At 45.1% G+C, this 21,524-nt stretch overlaps 1 protein-coding gene across 1 annotated transcript; it reads left to right on the forward strand.

The window, feature by feature from the left end:
• Positions 1-2,733: 2,733 nt before the first annotated feature.
• On the forward strand, positions 2,734-5,200 carry FUT4 (fucosyltransferase 4). The gene has a single exon (XM_064140556.1). The coding sequence runs from the start codon at positions 2,741-2,743 to the stop codon at positions 3,995-3,997; it is 1,257 nt and encodes a 418-aa protein (XP_063996626.1). The 5' UTR covers positions 2,734-2,740; the 3' UTR covers positions 3,998-5,200.
• Positions 5,201-21,524: the final 16,324 nt, after the last annotated feature.

Here is a 21,524-nt window from a genome sequence, read left to right on the forward strand (position 1 = left end):
TCCCCTTGTTCTATTGCTGGTTGTCTGGGAGAAGAGACCAACCCCCACTTGAGAAGCCTAATAAAGGCAGACTAAGGATTATGCTCATTTTAGGTATTGTTTATTGTACTGGATGGGCTCTCTATTGATTCTAAGTACAGGTCAAGCCCTCAGAGGATTTGACTCTCCTCTAGCATTGTATTTCTGTCTTTGTTTGCAGTTTTCTACCGTGATAAAGTGATTTTCCCACACTCCCATTTTGTGGCTAAAATCAGGGTTGTTTGTCAAGACAAGTTATACGTTTATTACACTAAGACTTTTTTTGTTACTATTGGCAATCTAACGATTTTGCAGCAAACAGTAGATTAGAAAGCAGGGTTCACATTTTGGCTTGTACAACTTTGGTTTACAAAAGCCTTGAGAAACATGGAGTGAGCCAAAAGAAACCTTGGGAAGTTCAGCAAGCAGAAAGGAAGTTCAGCATGTGGAGCAGAAAACTCCCATGTATTGGTACAGGCTAGGAGCTGGCTGGCTGATAAACAGCCATGATGAAAAGGAGCTAGAGGCTGCAGGAACATCAAGCTAAATGTGAGCTGTCCTCAAAAATAAAGCAAGCTACGTGCTAGATGACATTGGAATTACATCCAGCAAACAGGATGTAATTATCCTCCCACTGGTGAAGCAGCACTTGGAATATTGTCTCCTTTCCAGCCTCCCATTTCAAATATGTTGAGAGCATGGTCCAGGGGTGGCCAGCAAGATGGTAAGAGACCCTAGAGCACAGAAACACAGAGGAGACGTTGAGTGAGTTGGTTTTGTTTGTCATAAAAAGAAGAGGCAATGGGAAGATTTAATGGGAGCCAGCTACTACTGAAGATAAATTATGAGTATGATGGAGCCAGGCTCTTTTTGGAGATTACAAGGGATGACAGCCACGAATTACAGGGTGGAAGGTTCAGGGTTAGACATGTGGAAAATATCCTGCACCAAGTGGGTGGTACAACCCTGGGACAGACTGCCAGAGGGGTTGTGGTGTCTCTATCCTTGAATATTTGCAACATCTTGGGGCTAGTCCAGCCAGCACCTAGGAGAGCACCTTGGCTAGTGCTGGCAGGGGTTCTCCTCTAAGTAGGAGGGTGGATTACTGAACCCCAGAGATCCCTCCCAACCAATGCTGTACATTGGAGCAGAGGCAGTAAGGCACAGATATGTACTATAACCACAGATATTTGCCTTTCTTATATGAGTGCTTACAACATGGATAGTGGAAATCTGCAAAAACTTTAATGTACAATTAATAAATTTATGGATGCCCACGACCATATTATCAGCCTAACATCAACCTCATGCACTACTCTTCTTTATTTTTTGGGGAGCAAACGGGATTTAATCGCTTTTTTTACTAATACAGACATAAGTCACAGGGCGTTGGCTTATGTGGTATTTCAAAGCTGTGCTGCAATCCAGATGAATAGTGAGAATTCATGCCCGGTGTAACTCCACTGCCTTCAGCAGACCTGCGTGAGAGGACCTTGGATCTATAGCTGACGGATATGAAAACGTCCAGTGTCAGAGCTGATAGCTCCCTAGTCCTGCACGAACGCTTGCTGAACTCTGCAAATCAATGATCTCTCAGTTTACTGAAGTGAATGACCTGGAGGGGAAAAAAAAAGTTTTGAGCCTATCTGATACACTTTTTCACATAAGCTTAGTGAAACAGAGATGGTAAAAGTAACTTTCTGGTAATCACAAGGTTTTGTGGGTTTTTAATAGCTGTGACATTTACAGATGTTAACGTAAAGATACATGATTCTAAATAAGTTTTACAAGAGCAAAGAAACAAACAAAATTCTCTAATGTATTTTATTTCCCCCAATCATTAATACTTTTAGAGGTGCTTGATACTGTTTGAATTTGGAAGGAACTTGCTCTAACTCTCCCCTCCCCCTTAAACAAGTGGTTTATTCAAACTTTCCACTTCGCTCTCTAAAATGGCAACTATTTTAAGTGAGAATCTTCTGCATCTTCCGAAGGACTTCCTTGCAAGGCCACTGAATACAGCATGTGAACCACATCTCAGCTGGTGTAGGAAAACCATTTTGCTGGGGTTTTAAACTTCTCTTTCAGGCGTGGACTGGAAGAAGGCGGACGGAAAGCAGCGGAGCATTTCTGCGCCGTCGTGGACAAGAGGACAGGAAAACCTGCCTTTGCGGAACGTGTGGCAGGGCTCTGCTCCGCCCACGGTCCTCTGCCACGAACCCGCAGGGTGCGAGTGGCCCAAAGCCTCACCGCCCATCTTATTCATGCTGGAGCCTGGGCTCTGGACTGGACGCCCTGCCCGAACGTGGAGACACAAATTCCCTCTGAATCCATCCCCAGCAACTAAACGGACCGGGAAGCAAGGGCTGCCACTGCCTGCACCTGCCCGCGGCCACCTCAGCGAGACCCGGGGCTGCCATTGCCCACACGCTGCCCTCAGTCACCGCAGCGAGACCCGGGGCTGCCATTGCCCACACGCTGCCCTCTGACACCTCAGCGAGTCCCGCGGCTGCCATCGCGACACCTGCCGCACAGAGAGGAGTGCGCCAGGCCCCGGAGCCCCGCAGCGGCCCCGGAGCCCCGCAGCACCCCCGGGGCCGCTCTCCCGCGGGCAAGGCGCTGATTACCCACTGCGGGAGGGGCAGAGCGGCTCGCAGGGCGGGCCGCGGTAGTGGGCGGGCGGCAGCGGGGTAGCCAGGCAGCCGGGGAGGAACGGGCCAGCATGGCCGGGAGGGGCGGTGGCACCGGCACCTCCCCGCCACCGGGGCAGGGGGGGTGGGCTGAGAGGCGGCGGAGGCAGCAGCTTCAGCCACAGAATGCGCTGGCCAGCCCCGGCCCCGTGGCTAACCCGTGGCGGTCGCGAAGTGCAGAGCGGCGGCAGCGGGCGGCCTGGATGGACTCGGCATCGCGCCGCTGCCCCACTGGGCAGCCCGGCTGCCCGCGGCGGTGGCGCTGGCGGCGGTGGGCGCTGGCGGCCGGACTGCTGGGCGCCGCTGCCGCCGTGTCCCTCTACGTCAGCCTACCGGAGCCGGCGGCGGCGCGGTGGGATGCTGCGAGCAGGCGAGTGGGCGGCGACGTGAACGTGCTGCTGTGGTGGGAGCCTTTCGGCCGCCCGCGGCGCATGGCCGACTGCCGCCGCCGCTACAACATCACAGGTTGCCGCCTTAGTGCCGACCGAAGCCGCTACGACGAGGCTCAGGCTGTGCTCTTCCACCACCGCGACCTGGCGCTGCACGGCATCGAGGGTCTGCCCCGCGGGCCCCCGCCGCGGCCACCACAGCAGCTCTGGGTGTGGATGAACTTCGAGTCTCCCTCGCACTCTCCCGGCCTGCGGGGGCTGGCCGGCCTCTTCAACTGGACCATGACCTACCGGCGGGACTCGGACGTCTTCGTGCCCTACGGGTACCTCTACGCGCTGCCGGCACCCCGGCCCTTCGTCCTGCCGCGCAAGACGCGGCTGGTGGCCTGGGTCATCAGCAACTGGAACGAAGAGCATGCTCGGGTGCGCTACTACCGCCAGCTGAAGGAGCACCTCACCATCGACGTATACGGGGAGCGGGGGCTGGCGCTGGCCGAGGGCGGCGTGGTGGAGACCGTCTCGGCCTACAAGTTCTACCTGGCCTTCGAGAACTCCCAGCACACGGACTACATCACTGAGAAACTCTGGAGAAACGCCTTCGCCGCCAGCGCCGTGCCCGTCGTCCTCGGACCTCGCAGGGCCAACTACGAGCGCTTCATCCCCGCTGATTCCTTCATCCACGTCGACGATTTCCCCAGCCCCCGGCTGCTGGCCACCTACCTGAAATTCCTCGATAAAAACAAACCCAACTACAGGAAATATTTTGCCTGGAGGAAGAAGTACGAGGTCCACGTCACTTCGTTCTGGGATGAGCATTTCTGCAAGGTTTGCGAGTCTGTGAGGACAGCCGGGAATCAAATGAAGACTGTACGAAATCTGGCCAGCTGGTTTGAAAGCTGATGCTTCCCGAGAGCAAGTCTTGCCTGGCTTAGTCTGTGCGAGCAGTGCATCAAGGGGTAGGATAGGATGAACCTCAACATAGGTGGATAGCCGAGTTAGTATGCAGAAGGCTGTCATCAATGAGAGAGAAGTGTATACAGGTAAACAAGCTGTGAGAAACCTGCACAAAGAAGTTTTTCATTAAAGCACAGGAATTATGAAAGTATAAATGAATGTCAGCCAAACAGTGAAGTTAGATTAGCAGAAGACATGCAGGTTTGAAACCTTTAGACTTGTGCACAGCTCAGCGTAAGTAACCAATGCCAAGATCCTCAGCCGTACAGCTGAAACCAATTTTATCGGCTGTGACAGCTTCCTGGAGCGTGAAACTTTGTTCTGCTTACGAGGGATAGATGGCCAGTGCTGGCTTTCTCTCTTCCAAAGACAAAAGTGAATGCTTTTGACGGTGATTTTTGTGCGTGTAAGCTGTATGCAGACAAATTCTGAGCCACGAGTGTTGAACTTAAGAATGTAACGATGCAGTAGCACTTTTTAGCAGTGTTTGAAACTGCAGCAGCCAACTAATAATGCTTTGAGCCAAATAATAATTCCATTTAGGAAAATATGTATAGAGGGGACTGGATTCGAGTATTTCTTCTGCTGTAGAGTATTTCTTCTACTGCCTACCAGAACCATTGGGATCTTTATCCAGTATGAGAGTGGTGAAGAACTTTTAAGTACAGGAGAAAAATTTGAGAAGAATCGTTGGAGTATTTCCACTCTCCCTTTATTCAGGAATTAGGAAATGTTTACAGAAATCTGCATGTTTTTCTCTGCAAAATTGCTGCCATATAGGAAAAAAAAGCAGGGAAAGGCTCAGAACTGCAGGGGTTTTGTTATTGTGTTGAGTATGTATGCAGAAAGGCTTAAGTTATTCTGCTAGTATCATTAGACAGTCGTGTAGTGATTGATTTATAGTATGCATTTTTAAACGCTCTGCTGAGTGACAGACTAGTCAGAGTGCCACTTTGCTGTATGTAAAATAATAATTACCAAAAAAAACCCCAAACCTAAAAAGCCCTAAATCACTGCCTTGAAAAAGGAAATTGTGATAGAGAATAAGATCTAGACTGCTGGTAAAATACAGATTGTGTGAGGAAAGAATATGAGAAGGGAAATATTTATTATTTTATTCCTTTGGGTTTGAGTTTGGATTTTTTTTTTTTTTTTGTTATTTGGGTTTTTTGATTGTTTGTTTGTTTTTCCAGCTCAGTTTTTAAAGCAGTAAATAGCTTCCTAAAATAAAACTTGCTTCCCTTAGTGCCTATCAGGAACGTTTATGGTAGTTGTTCCCTTTCAGACTCTGCCATTTTAATGATGTTTTCCTAGTAGTCTCTGTACAATTACTTGTTGGTTAAGTGTTGTCTTGCGTGGTGAAATCCAGAAAGAAACTTCATCTGTAGAAGCTGAGCACTCCCAGATCTCTGAAACTAAGTTTTGATGGAAAAAAAAAATATAATCTACAAGAGTCCTTTGCAAATATTTAAGGGATTTGTCCAGATCCTATTTAAGGAGCTGGATAATCCCTGGGCTTATTCTGAGACTTCACTTGGAATAAAATCATGGGCGTAGAACAGGTGGGGAAAGAAGAAAGTCAGTTGCAGATAAAAAGATGGGCGTCAGAGCAGGTGAGTTTACTGGCATTTGTGAGTCATGGTCATACTAGGAAAAGACTTCCAGTAAGCAATATTGGGTTTCGTTTTTTGTTAAGATTTATGAGCTGTCAGCCTACTGTACTTAAATTAGATGTTCCCTAAGATTAAATAAGCATGGAACCATGGATTATTGAAAAGATATAGTAATAATGAAGTTCATTAATAATTTGCACAGATTTTTCACATCAGGACTTGATGGCTTCTGCATTTATTCCCTTCTGCCTTTGTGCAGGAGTGTCTGAAGGCATTTAATGAACCTGTTGCTAATTTGAGTGGCTGTAGAAATCTTACTGGGATAGAAGACAGTCAACACAATGTGGAGTGTAGTTGGGATGATCCCTAATGGTGCACTTTCACTTGAGCAAATCTTAAGTGATCGTTTAAAGCATGTTCTTCATGGCGTGCTCATCTGTTTCTCTACCATTGGCTACTACTCCCATTGTTTTGATACTTTAGATAATGTAATTTAAATATGGCATTAACAGTAATAGCTGTATCAGGCTGAAAGAACCTATCTCCCTTTGAATTACTCTTTTTTTTTCTGCTGTTCAGCTTTTGTCACAGTTCAAGCAGATATATACGGACCTCAATCTTAAAAGCGCTGAACTAGCATTTAAGATTGCACTACTTTTTATCAGTCTGCTGAAACTAGTGCACTTTTTCAGCCCTCTTAAATTTGTTAGCATTTTCTTAGCCTCCAGGCACACGGTTCTGTGTAGTCACTAGTAATGCCACAGGCAGAGAATCAGGCTGCAGGAGCATGGGAATTTTCAGAGAGTGCACCCAGTACCTTTTTCTCAGCCTCTCCTTAAAAAAAGAGTTGTTCTGTTTGAGTAAGGTGGTCACAATTGTGCTCTGTTTGTTAGTACTGGGCTGAGTGAGTTATGTAATGAAAACTGCAGTCTTGTAGTAATTATTACAGAGCACTAGCATTGGGAGAAAAGAAGCCTTTTCCAGTTTCATCATTCTTACATGAGTGTTGCACACTTTTCCCTTTAGATTTGTGAGGAAATTGAGCTGGTCGAGTGAGTAATACAGCACCTCTCAAAATTTACTTTGTTGCTTTGGCTCATCCACTCCACTGGCTAATAGTTGGTGTACTGTTACCAGCTAAGAATTGTCTTTTGTGATTCATTTTGCAGAGCTCAGGTTCAATCATAGAATGATGAACAAAAAGTTTGCCTGAGCAAATCAGATTGTGTGTCAGGTACCAGAGTCCACGAGGTGTCTCAGGTGATGCATATAATGCACAGGTAAAAGTTACACAAAGCTATTTTCTGTTATTAGAAAAGTCTTTTTGGATAAATATTGAAGAAGTGTTGTATTCCTGCCTTAAAATATTGGGTTGGGGGAGAGAAAGGAAGATTGTCATCTTCTAGTATTTATAAGAGTAAGAAATTGTATTTCTTTTTGATTATGGTGTAAATGGAACAGAGAATTGTGTGAATCTTTAAATTATATGTTGTATCTCAGGGAAATTTATACTGTTAAAGTCTTTTAATCTTCATAGAATGAAGTATCTTTGCATTAATGGTTAGATTGACAATAAAGAAGTAGCACAAAATGATACAATTTTGTTTTCTGTGTTATGAAAGATGTAGAAAACTGCTTTTGTAAGAGAATTAATTTCTTTTCATGTTTGTTTAATCGATAGAAGTGCCTGATTGTTCTCAAAGTAGTCAGACCGTCGGAGGTTAGGAATGAAACCTGGTTGTGCCAGGAGAAAAATATTTTCACAGGAGAGGCTGTGCTGAGTTATTTTCCTTATGAAAAGGAGCATTTATTGAGGTTGGATGACTGCTGGAAAAATGTCATAGCAAACAAAACCAAAAAGCAAACTTTCTCTTGAGCTACAGAGAATTTGAATGTGGTCAGATTTCCTTCCCCCATCCTTAGCTTTCAAAACGAATTGGAGGTTATGTTTATTTGATAGGCAGCACACACTGCTACAGCTACCTTTTTAGTAGCAGCTTTTTTCATGCTTGTTCATCATTGTCTTCAACATCAACAAAAGACAAATGGCCCAAAGGTCTTCTCCCTAAGCTTTTGTAGACACCTTGTAGCATAGGTGATTGTCTATGACTCTTTTATTATTGCTGCCCCTGGTTGGGTTGTGCTGTTTGTGAGCTCCAGGCTCTTAATAAACTCTTGCAGTGGTGAATCGCTTCAACCTCATCGACCCAGAACTGAGAAGCAGTTTTGAGTACTGTAAATGCAGAACATTTTATGTTAGGCAGGTCTGTTAGTAAGGTTTTTTTTTAAAGGAAAGGAAAAAAAGCACAACTAAGTATGTTTTTTTTTTTCTGTTTTCATGCACAAATGTGAGCCTGGAATGGGTTGCCCAGGGAGGTGGTTGAGGCTCCATCCCTGGAGGTGTTTAAGGCCAGGCTGGATGGAGCTCTGGCCAGCCTGATCTAGGGTAGGGTGTCCCTGCCCATGGCAGGGGGGTTGGAACTAGATGATCCTTGTGGTCCCTTCCAACCCTGACTGATTCTACGATTCTATGATCTTCTGTCTTATGAGGTGCAGAGTATTAAGAAATGTCAGCATTTCTGAAACTTCCTGCCCTGCTGTGATGGAGCAGTGCTACAGCCCTCACTTTCCCCCTGCTCAGATGATTCATGTTGTGTCTCCATCACATTTAACCTTTGTGAGTAGGACTTAAACTGACTGTTTGTTTACTTGAGCCTGAGAGGGGAAACATTTGTTGGATATTCTTTTCTGTTTTTCCAGATGTGATTAAACTGGGTTAGGGAAACTGGTGGGAATATTTTTCTGCCAAACACTGGGTACCGTTTGTTCAAGTTTGTTTGGTGACTCTTAAGTGAGTTACGCCCCATTAAACTCACTTGCACAGCTCTCTCCCTGAAGGTCATATAAAATGGTATTTGTTTTAAGAGTGTAAATGGTTCTTGTTAGGGAGCATAGAGCTGACTCAGTGTGAATTTTGTTGACAGGAACACAATGACTTAACATGGATCTAAGTGGTATTTAACTAAAGATAAATCATGATCCAAGTATAATGGCCTATTTCTCAAGTCATTATTTGAATTAAGTGTCCCTTGTTACCAACCGAGTTTAATAATTATAATTCTGTATCATTCTCTATTTTCTTCTTTGTGGTCACTTTAAATACAATACTTGGGGCCAGAGGATCTATGCCTACTCTACATTTTGCATATGTTTTACTTTATGAGCTTGAGATGATTACTTAAGTCTAAATTTGGCAGAGTGTTGGCTATTCTTAAGGGTATCACCCTAAAGAATACCCAAGAGGAAGAAGGCAAAGCTTAATTTTCATCAATGCTTTGAGAACTGCAGCAGTTTGGCACCACCAGTGGTTAAGTTGTGCAAGTGTGTTTGAGGTGTATTCTGAAGCTACAAGCCCCTTTTAGCTGGAAAATTGTCTGCTAAGGACATAGACCTAAAATTTTAGGTCTTTGGAATTATAATTGCAAGGTTTAAATTTTTGCAAACAATTGAAACTGGATTTTATTGCAGTAACGGGCATTATGGTAATAATAGTCTTTTAATAACTCTCAAAAGATGGCCCAAAGTTTGAAACTTGCATTTCTTTCTGTTTATTAATCTGTGTTTTAAATTTAACCATCCAATATGTTGGTTGTGTGCATTATGGAGGACAGCTCTGCATTTGCATCCTCAAATTTCCCTCTGTTGTAGAAGACACTCTAGGTATTTTGGATGATGGGAAGCACAGTTACAGAATCACAGGATCACAGGATATTAGGGATTGGAAGGGACCCAAGGAGATCATTGAGTCCAACCCCCAGCCAGATCAGGACCACACAATCTAGCACAGATCACAGAGGAATGCATTTAGACAGGCCTTGAAAGTCTCCAGAGAAGGAGACACCACAGCCTCTCTGGGAATCCTGTTCCAGTGCTTTGTGACCCTTACAGTAAAGAAGTTCCTCCTTGTGTTGAGGTGGAATTTCTTGTGCTGGTAACTTACACCCATTGCTCCTTGTCCTATCACAGGGAGCAAGTGAGAAGGGCCTGTCCCCCCACTCCTGGCCAGCCCTCAGATGTTTATAAACATTTCTTAAATCTCCTTTCAGTCTTCTCCAGACTAAAAATCCCCAAGTCCCTCAGCCTCTCCTCACAAGCTATGCCTTCCAGTGCCCTAATCATCTGCTGGACCCTATCCAGGAGATCCCTGTCACTCTTAAACTGGGACGCCCAAACTGAACACAGTATTCCAGATGAGGTCTCAGCAGGGCAGAGTAGAGGGGGAGGAGAACCTCCCTTGATGTGCTGGACACACTCTTCTTAGTACACCCCAAGATCCCATTGGCCTTCTTGGCCATAAGGGCACATTGCTGTCCTATAGTTAACTTGTTATCCACCAGGACTCCCAGTTCCTCTCCACAGGGCTGCTCTCCAGCAGATCACCTTCCAACCTGCAACAGTGCAGGAAGAAACAGCATTGACAGTGTCCAAGTTGTAACAGCATACCATGGATCTGAGATCCTGATCACAAGAGCCCCAGGGGCAGGAAATTTGCCACCTTGTTCATGAGCAGAAGGCAGGAAGTTGATTGCCAGTAGAAAGCATAGCTTGTCAGATTGCAAATCTGGGTGGGGGGTGTTGGCATTTGTAATGCTGCCAAATAACTTTGTGCAGTGGTAAAGATGATTGATTTGAAACAAGCTGAACAGGACTACATAAAATGCAGCAAAATAATTGTCCTAGAAATAGATTTGGATTTAAAATGGAAAAGTTATAAATAATTATTGGTAACAACAACAATAATATAATGGTTTGCAATTCCAGAAAAGCATGACTATGCATTTAAAGTTATTTTACTTTGTTTTTACCTGTGAACAAAGGATTCTCTTGGCAATGCTGACTCTATCCCTACTTAAAACCAAACAGTATAGGTTCAGAGTCATCCTCGTGCTCATGCTTACATCTGTTTCTGAACAGGAGTGGCCTCCTGAGACTAAAGGCAGAGCTCTGAATGTTTTTATTTCCCTTCTAGTCCCAAACTTCTATTTTGCTTGGCTCAATGCTAGTTTCCTTTCTGTTGTTCACATATTGCTCCTCAAACGTGCACAGGACAGTACTATTCAATATATTCATTAGCAACTTGGATGAGGGATCAGAGAGCACTGTCAGCAAGTCTGCTGATGACACCAAACTGGGTGGAGTGGCTGGCATGGCTGAAGGCTGTGCTGCCATTCAGTGAGGCTTAGGCTGGAGAGTTGTGGAGGGAGAAGTTGAATGAAGTTCAACAATGGCAAGTGTAGAGTCTTGCACCTGGGAAAGAACAACCCTGGGTATCAGTATAGGTTGGGGACTGACCTGTTGGAAGACAGAGAAGAGGATACTCAACAGAAAAGCAGCATCATGAAACAATTGGTATGTATGTGATTTTCTGTTTTGGTGGATAGCCTGGCTAGGAAGTGACTGGGAAGAGAAGTAAAAGGGATGAAGAACTAAATGATGTATCTCCTTGCCTTAACCAAAGCTAATCACACCCAAAGAATAGAAGATCTTTCAGGAGGCAAGTGTCCCTAAATAGAAAATTGAAGAAACTCTCCATGTTTGCCATGTAGTGTTCCTCATGACAGTAGCAGAAAGGGGGATAGAGAAATCTCTGTTTTGTTTTTTTCTGAACATCTATTTCTCCAAAATTTAGGTTCAGTCCTTGACTGCCTCAGAGCTCTCCCTGATCTTGTGCCACTTCTTGTAACTTGATCGCTTGCTTGATCTTGCTGAACTGCTAAGGTTTTTGGACAGCTATAACCTGCAGCTATAACCTGCCTTTGATGTCCTTTTCTTCCCTCTAGCAGATGTGTAGGGCCTGGAAGTGACAATGAGCTTTGTGTGGAAGTGCCTACGACTCAGATCCCATGCTCACACCTGCCTAGGAGATGGAGAGACAGACCTGACTCTACAGTTCAGCTCTGTGAGATGCCTGGTCCTCCCTGTGCCCCTGCATCATGTAGCTTCTGTAAACACTTGATCAGTGTTATCAGTGCATGTGCTGGCTCTGCACAGAAAGGCAGTGAGTACAATGACAGATCGTGTCTTGACCTCACCTCCCTAGTCAAGCCCACAAGCCAAACCACAAAGTAGCACAGGTATCCCTAGATACACCCTTTACAGAAAGACTCTACCATTTAGGCCATCTCCTGTTTGCTTGACCATGAGTGACCTCATTTATTTTACGAAGGCTGCTTTAGGAAGGCAGTGTAATATTGTCCAAAGAGAAAGCAGTTTGCTTTTTCTCCTGGTGTCAACTCTTGGAGTGTGTGCAAGCTGCCAAAAAAACCCTGGCAGCCTGGGCTATTGTCAGCCCCACTCTGCTTGTATTGTTCCATCAACATGCATGTATCCTGTGGATTTCACAAGTGATTTTGGAGTATATAGAGTGCCATCAGCCCTTGTGGACATTCCTGCTTATTACTGGTCTAGACTACACTGTCTGCTAGGAAGCTGGTGATTTGAGCAAGGCTTTTAAAAACAGATAAACTTCTCTATGTCATGTCCATCTCTCTTGGCCTAGATTTGGATCAGTGTTCTTAAATTACAACGGGAGAACAAAATTACTGCATCGGTGTACCACGCTCTGCTAGTTTTGCCTGTCTGGCACAGTCTAGCAGCTTTAAGGCCACCATAAAAACATCTGCAAGTGAGCAAAGAAATGAACCAGCTTTCATTACTTCAAATGAAACTGTCCCTTTATAACAGTTATGTCAAAATGTAAGGATGAAAGAGGTAATTTCAAATGGTTTATCTGAAATTGTGTAAATAAAAGGCAGCTTTGGGACTGGGAACCTGCTGGCTTACATTTGAGTGATTCTACTGTCACTTCAATCTGCTGTCACTTCCATTTAGAAGTACATGTCTGGTCCTTTTAGCTTCAAGACAGGTTGCATGAAAACATCATGTGCTAAGGGCTTGCTTGATAATGCAAGTGAGGAGTGGGCAACAGGAATTACATCACTAACCTGTGATTACCTTTTCCTGGTCATCACAGTTTAGACTGGATGGCAGGTCCATCTCAAATGAGTTTGAGGTTATAAGATTTTATGCTTGCTGCTCTTTGGGTGAAACCAGAGATCTTAAACCAGTGCTCACTTCTTTACAGTTTTAATGTCCGTATGGATGCATACATTGATTCTGTCCAGATTCCCTGGCATGGTGGAGATGGCAATGTCTCCTTCACCCTAGCACTTCCCTGTAAGCTTAACCTTGTTCAGTTAAATGTGTCTATTTAACTAAGTCTCACTGAAGCACAAAGGAAATCTCTCCAGAGACCTCCTTGGTGTATCATCCTGTGTGTCAGTGCTGCATTTACCTACCTGGCCACAGAAACTGCTGTGATTGATGGAACCATAGAACTGCTTTAATGCTAACCAGAGTGACTACGCTGAAGTGGTGTTTGTTCTGAAAGCTGCACAAAGTGAAATAAGACCAAACTGTTCTTTCCACGTGCACTGGTTGCACTGTATTAATTTAGTCATGTTTACATACTCAAGGTGCTTTGCATCTCTTTGATCTTTGCAATCGTCCAAGTTACAGCACAAACAGAACAGGGTCTGCAGAAAATCATACTGTGTTGTGTGCCTTTGTTTGCTGCATTTCACATGGGTCTGCAGTATAAGGATTTTGACTGTGTTAAGAAACAGGTACTGCAGAATGAAAATAGTAAACACACTTGCACCGCTTTTCACTGGTGGGATGTCCTACAAATGATGTGTGGTAAAGTATTAAACTTTGAATCAGATGAAAAACATAGTCATAGAATCATAGAATCAACCAGGTTGGAAGAGACCTCCAAGATCATCCAGTCCAACCTAGCACCCAGCCCTATCCAATCAACTAGACCACAGCACTAAGTGCCTCAACATTCTTAACCTCACAAATACACCACTGTGAGATTCTAGGGTGTAAAATAAGCTTTGTTCTGCCTTTAAAAGTCAGCTTTGATACATTAAGCTGATTCTTAATAGGAGCAAGGAATGTCAGCATAGTTCTTGTCAATAGTTTACCTATTTTCCTTCAAATTAATGAAGCAAAGAAGCTCAGAGACAGAGAAGTCCATAGCATTAGAGCGGGATGTTTCTATTCTTCAGCGCTTAGATACACCCTGTACAAAGAAGAGGTGTCAGTTATTGCTCATCAGGTTCTGATTGTCAGGGGACACAAGATTTGCAGTCATCTGATGCTCTAACCATCATCTGCTGTGTTTCACTTACTACCCAGTGGGCACACTCTTGCAACGGAGAGGGTGTTTGTGTCTGCACAGCACAAAGCATGCATGATCTCGGGGCCCATGGGGAAGAGGAGATGCAATATCAGAACAGCAGGCTATGGCCTCGTGGAGCAAACAGTGATTAAATGAGCTGCTTGGTGTTGGTGGCCACTATCATCACCCATCCCTAGACAGGCTACTACATGTTTTGGGTAAAACAAGATGATTTTCCCGATCTCTGAAGATCTTTCTTCAAAGTGTAATAGAGAATTAATTTGTTATCCCATGCATGGAGATCCACAGTAAAACTTCAAGAAACTTGGTTAAAGCAAACAGAAGAAACTTGACTTGCAGAATAAAGAACACTTTCCTTAATCCTTAATCTTTGGACTTAAAAGTGCCCTGAAGAGTAATACATGTAGTAGCTAATGGAACTCACTGCTTACAGTGTCTGTGTTTTGTAAGAAGAGTAGCTCAAAAACAACTTCCAATTTCAAATAAGGTAGCATTCAATAGATCAAGGGGACACAGTCTCAAGTTGTGCTAGGGTAGGTATAGGCTGGATGTTAGGAGGAAGTTCTTGCCAGAGAGAGTGATTGGCATTGGAATGGGCTGCCCAGGGAGGTGGTGGAGTTGCCATCCCTGGGGCTGTTCAAGAGAAGCCTGGCTGAGGCACTTAGTGCCATGGTCTAGTTGACTGGCTAGGGCTGGGTGCTAGGTTGGCCTGAATGATCTTGGAGGTCTCTTCCAACCTGGTTGATTCTATGATTTGAACAATAAGAATCACAGGTTCTTTGATAGGCCATACCAGGTCTCAAAGACCATTCTGGACACTTAGATTTAAAAATAACATCTTGGATTTTATCCATGTCTTGAAATGGTCACTGTCTTCTAAAACAGATGAGTCAAAGACACAGATGAAATTCAATCCCTGGAATGAAATTCAGACCCATGGGATCACCCCGGGAAAAGTTTGGAGACCACCATAGGTTTCGGCTGACCATTTGCCTATTTGAGAGCAGTTTTCTGGCCTGGCTATGTATTGCCTTCTGTTACTGTGATCCAGTCTCAAGGGAAGATAAGCAGAGGTAACTGAGACAAAGCCTGCATAGAGAAAGGCACGGCTGGAAAAATGCCAAGGTAGGTACACCTCTTTCTCCAGGAGCGGGTCAGGCTATCGTAATTCTTCTGTTTTCTTCTGTACTTAAATTACAAGTGGCAGCTGAGTCCCATCACTTGGGTACACGGATATAATTGTCACTTTTGCTTCTGGTTCCTTTCCAGAAATGAGGTAGGTTATCTCAGTCCTCATGACACCGAGGCATTGCCAGGTGGCTCTTGCTTGAGGCCAGGACTCGCCTGAACAATGAATCCTTTGTTCAGTTGCCCTTCCTTGGGTCAGACAGGGAGCAAATAATCAGATTGCTGCTCACTGACAGACTGTTCTCCTTAGAACATGCCTAAAGATACTGAGATCAAAAGGTTTGACTACTGGGTTGCTTTTTTTGTTTTTTTGCCAAATAGTCCTCTAGCCTCCAATATATTTTTGGTGTAATTGAAGTGTTAAGCTTCTAAATGGATACAGCCATACATGTAAGTAGTTGCATGAGTGTTTGACTTCAAATAGGATCTATGTCCATGGGTAGATACCACAGAAATATTGATTTCCTGTGTGTGGAAAACACTTTGCTTGTGGACTAGCAGCAGAATTTTTTGTCACACCAGTTTGTCAGAGCTGGAGTGTGCATGCTCTTGAACACTGAATGGTTCCTGTTAAAAGCCAAAATGTATGCCTCATTTACTCTGCAATAAATGCACTTTACTTGCCTATCAGTTTTCAAGTGTTTAACCTGGCAAACACCTGACCACTGTGCAGCTATTTGCTCACTCCTCACCAGCGGGATGAGAAAGTATTGGAAAAAAAGGTAAAATCCATGAGTTGAGAAAAAGCAGTTTATTAGCACAGAAAGGGAAGGGGAAATAATAACAATGACAAAGAAATATTCAAAACAAGTGATGCACAATGCAGTTGCACACAACTGGCTTCCCAATACTCAGCCAGACCCTGGTTGACTCCCCTCAGCTGTGTGTTATATGGTCTGGAATGTCCCTTTGCCCAGTTTGGGTCACCTGTCCTGACTGTGTGCCCTCCAAGCTTCTTGTTCACCATCAGCCTTTTCACTGGCAGGGCAGAGTGAAAAGGTAAAACCCCCTTGACTTGGTGTTAAGTGCTGCTCAGCAGCAATGGAAACATCGGTGTGTCATCAACATTTCTCCCACACTAAATCCAAAGCACAGCACTGCCTCACACCAGCTGCTAGGAATAAAATTAACTCTTCTCCCCTGGAAACCAGGACAAGCTGACTTCTTGTATTCTGAAACTCTTTCCTCTTATTTTTATATTAAGAGTTATAAAAAGAATGAAAGACTCACCTAGGGCTGCCTGTGTCTCACCTCTGGTAACAACATGATGATTGCCATGTGTCTAAACCCAAGACATCCTGAAACGCAAAAGGATCCCCAAGGATCAGTACTGGGCCCAGTCCTGTTCAATATCTTTATTGATGATCTGGACGAGGGGATTGAGTCCAGCATCAGTAAGTTTGCAGATGACACCAAGCTAGGAGCAGGTGTTGATCTGTTGGAAGGTAGGAGAGTCCTGCAGAGGGACCTGGACAGGCTGGATGGGTGGGCAGAGGCCAATGGGATGAGATTTAACAAGGCCAATGCAGGGTTCTGCACTTTGGCCACAACAACCCCAAGCAGCACTACAGGCTGGGGACTGAGTGGCTGGAGAGCAGCCAGGAGGAAAGGGACCTGGGGGTACTGATAGATAGTAAGCTGAAGATGAGCCAGCAGTGTGCCCAGGTGGCCAAGAGAGCCAGTGGCATCCTGGCCTGCATCAGGAACAGTGTGGCCAGCAGGACAAGGGAGGTTATTCTGCCCCTGTACTCAGCACTGGTCAGGCCACACCTTGAGTACTGTGTCCAGTTCTGGGCCCCTCAATTCAAGAGAGATGTTGAGGTACTGGAACATGTCCAGAGAAGGGCAACGAAGCTGGTGAGGGGCCTGGAGCACAAATCCTATGAGGAGAGGTTGAGGGAGCTGGGGTTGTTTAGCCTGGAGAAGAGGAGGCTCAGGGGTGATCTTATTACTGTCTACAACTACCTGAAAGGGCATTGTGGCCAGGTGGGGGTTGGCCTCTTCTCCCAGGCAACCAGCAATAGAACAAGGGGACACAGTCTCAAGTTGTGCCAGGGTAGTTATAGGCTGGATGTTAGGAAGAAGTTCTTCACAGAGAGAGTGATTGGCATTGGGATGGGCTGCCCAGGGAGGTGGTGGAGTCACCATCCCTGGGGGTCTTCAAGAAAAGCCTGGATGAGGCACTTAGTGCCATGGTGTAGTTGACTGGCTAGGGCTGGGTGCTAGGTTGGCCTGGATGATCTTGGAGGTCTCTACCAACCTGGTTGATTCTATGATTCTATGATTCTATAAGAAAGAAGATGTCACTTTAACAGCAGCCTTATTGAGCTCAGCTTGTTCAGTCATCCTTTGAAGTCCAACATCATTGATGAGCATGGTGTCAGGCTGTGGACGTTACAAGATTTGAGTTGTTTTGTTTTCAGGAGGTGAGGAACTGACTTCCCACCTTGGATTTTAAAGTCTACTCAACTATCAACCTGTCAGATCTGCCAAGCAGGCATGTTCCTTTCTGTAACTATACCAAGATGGCTCAGAGATCTCAGATTTCAAGTATTTCAGAGTCAGTAGAAAACAGCTCCAACTCAAGCCTCTAACCTGTGTGCCACAAATATGGAGTATGTGAGCTGGAGTTTTGTGCAGCACAGTGATGCTGCACACTCCTGTGGTCCAGCCTGGTGTTCTGTGTGCCTACAAATGTATCTGTAGGACCTTGTGGAGGGAGAGTCACTAGCTTGCAGGTAGTGGGGTGCTAAAATTGCTACTCTTAATGAGATCTGTGATGTCTTGGGTCCAAGGAGTACATGGGATCGGGTAAGGGCATTAGTTTCAGCAAGTGTTTGCAAGTGCAGAAAGGAGAGTACAGCAGCTTGACATCCTGCAAGTAGTAAATAGCACCTATATGTAGCTTCAAACAGGCAGAGGAAGAGGTTTTAGCCTCTTCCCTCTCTTTAATGAATTACCTTCTTTGAGCTTGCTGGTGTAGCTGAAGCCCTGTGTTTTTAACATCCATTTGTTGCCTTTTTGATGTCATTGCTATTACATTGTCTTGGATCTGAGGCATTAAAGCTTTCAGCGAGGAACAAAGTAAAGCTCAGCTTTGATGTTCCTTTTGCACATTGTTTCTTTAGTCTGGATGGGGAGATGGAATCGATGTTCACAAGTATTGGCAGAAGGTGACAGCACAGCCAGTCCTGCCCCCCTGCTTCTCCTTGCTACAGCAGAAGCCAGATCCAGGCAGGTAAAGCAAGACCAGTATGAGATAGGATGGTGTTATGTCCAGTTCTGACCCTCCCAATTCAAGAAGGATATAGAACTGCTTGAGAGAGTGCAGTGCAGAGCCACAAAGATGATGAAGGGAATGGAAGATGTGAACGGGGAAGACGAGGGCATGAAACTGCTTTCTCCTCCCCCTGCGGGCTTAAAAGGGGAACAGCAAAAGGCCTTTCCCTCTTGCTCCCAGACGGGTATCACTCGTGGGAAAGCCTGCACTTGAATCTGGGACTGTGACTGGCTGGATTCTTCATGCCTGCTGCATATGGATACTGGACACATTGTCTAGGAAAGACTTAAATAGAGTGACCAGAAGGCATGCACATGTCCAGCAAGTCCTGGACACATTGTCTAAGAAGGACTTAAAGAGAGTGACCAGAAGGCATGCTCATGTCCAGCAAGCCCTGGACACATTGTCTAGGAAAGACTTAAATAGAGTGACCAGAAGGCATGCACATGTCCAGCAAGTCCTGGACACATTGTCTAAGAAGGGCTTAAATAGAGTGACCAGAAGGCATGCTCATGTCCAGCAAGCCCTGGACACATTGTCTAAGAAGGACTTAAATAGAGTGACCAGAAGGCATGCTCATGTCCAGCAAGTCCTGGACACATTGTCTAAGAAGGACTTAAATAGAGTGACCAGAAGGCATGCTCATGTCCAGCAAGTCCTGGACACATTGTCTAAGAAGGACTTAAATAGAGTGACCAGAAGGCATGCTCATGTCCAGCAAGTCCTGGACACATTGTCTAAGAAGGACTTAAATAGAGTGACCAGAAGGCATGCTCATGTCCAGCAAGCCCTGGACACATTGTCTAAGAAGGACTTAAATAGAGTGACCAGAAGGCATGCTCATGTCCAGCAAGTCCTGGACACATTGTCTAAGAAGGGCTTAAATAGAGTGACCAGAAGGCATGCTCATGTCCAGCAAATCCTGGACACATTGTCTAAGAAGGACTTAAATAGAGTGACCAGAAGGCATGCTCATGTCCAGCAAGTCCTGGACACATTGTCTAAGAAGGGCTTAAATAGAGTGACCAGAAGGCATGCTCATGTCCAGCAAATCCTGGACACATTGTCTAAGAAGGACTTAAATAGAGTGACCAGAAGGCATGCTCATGTCCAGCAAGTCCATTAGGTCCATGCGAGGGATTTTTCTGCGGCACTCAGGACCCAGCTTCTCCTCAGTCCAGCGTATCCTGGCTTCCTGCTCACTACCCCGAAGCTGAAAGGATCCTGCCTCTGGTGTAAACTGCTGCTGTTGGCAGAATCATGCCAGCAGAGCAGCTGTCCTTGCACTAGTAAGGCTGTGCCACCCCATGAGATCTGCTTTGTGGGAGCTGTGTCTGCAGACACTTTGACTTTGGCAGGTTCCACTCACGTTGGACTTCTGCTGCGAGGTTCCACAATTGGATTATAAATTGCAGTTTCCAGAGGCTTAAACAAAGGATCATTTCCAAATTTCTACACCAGCCTTGTGAGTAAATTTCTCACCTTTCCCTAGAGCTCTGGTCTGCCTCTGATTTCTGAGTGGGGTAAAGCTGTCTTGAGGCTTAGCCTTTTCCATTTTCTGACTTTCCTAAATTACCAAAATTGCCCATAAGCATCCTTGTGAAAATTTCTCACTGAATTAGAATCATAGAATCATAGAATCAAGCATGTTGGAAGAGACCTCCAAGATCATGCAGTCCAACCTAGCACCCAGCTCTATCCAACCAACTAGACCATGGCAGTAAGTGCCCCATCCAGTCTTTTCTTGAACACCTATTCAAGATTAAAATTCGAACCTGTAAATAAAATGTAACTAGTTTTGTGTATAGTTTGGGGTTGGGGCTTTATTTTATAATTCCTGCCTCCTCGAGGTGAGGAGAAAGTTCTTCACTGAGAGAGTCATTAGACACTGGAATGGGCTGCCCGGGGAGGTGGTGGAGTCGCCGTCCCTGGAGCTGTTCAAGGCAGGATTGGACGTGGCACTTGGTGCCATGGTCTAGCCTTGAGCTCTGTGGTAAAGGGTTGGACTTGATGATCTGTGACATCTCTTCCAACCCTGATGATACTCTGATACTGTGACACTGTAAATTATTTCCAATTCAATCAGGAGCAGACCTCACTGTTTTTGCTGTGCATGACTCGTAAGGCTGAAGGTTTAATTCAGTACTTGGAAACACAGAAGCATGCTTGTGCAAAGTGCTCATCTCTGGGTTTTGTTAGTCATTACCTCTGAGAGAGCTCTCAGAATACATGTAGGAGTTTCCCCTTGCCAAGGCAATGTTTTGAGATGTCTGTTTTTTGACAACCAGATTTTCTTTTTTGTGCTTCAAGTCCCTGGCTTCATTTCCTGAGAGACAGCTCTGTCATGCATTCGCAGGTTGGTTTTGGGTTTTTTTTGCTTGAAAGGGTCAGTAAGTCTAACCACAGTGAAATCCTGCTACCAAAAATAGTACAGAAGGCTTTCTATTTTTTGAAGTAAATATTATATGTGCTTTTAAAATAAAATTATTGAACACAAATTAAAACATGGTTAAAAAAAACCCCACAGTTGGGTGTTGTCTTGGCTGTCTGCTAGCATTGGTTGGAATTGAGAAGCAGGTACCAGGACTATTTGAAACCAGGGTGGGTCCTCCTGCACCACTCACTTCTCCCTGCCATATACCAAGCACTTTCCAATTTCCTCAGGCAACCCAATGCTGTTAGCCCAACAGCACAGCCTCTTTGCTCCTTAAAAGCAGATGCTTGCTGCTATTTGTCCCCTGAAGGGAGGCTGTAACCAGGTGGGGTTGGTCTCTTCTGCCAGGCAACCAGCAATAGAACAAGGGGACACAGTCTCAAGTTGTGCTGGGGGAGGTATAGGCTGGATGTTAGGAGGAAGTTCTTCACAGAGAGAGTGATTGGCATTGGAATGGGCTGCCCAGGGAGGTGGTGGAGGCACCGTCCCTGGAGGTGTTCAAGAAAAGCCTGGATGAGGCACTTAGTGCCATGGTCCAGTTGACTGGCTAGGGCTGGGTAATAGATTGGCCTGGATGATGTTGGAGTTCTCTTCCAACCTGGTCGATTCTATGATTCTTTTGCACCAACACAGAGAAAAAGGGATGTAAGGAAGGTCTTTAGAGAAGGTCTGAAGGCATCACTTAAGAAATT

Source organism: Pogoniulus pusillus, chromosome 3 (genome assembly GCF_015220805.1).
Source record: "Pogoniulus pusillus isolate bPogPus1 chromosome 3, bPogPus1.pri, whole genome shotgun sequence".
Lineage (NCBI taxonomy): Eukaryota > Metazoa > Chordata > Aves > Piciformes > Lybiidae > Pogoniulus > Pogoniulus pusillus.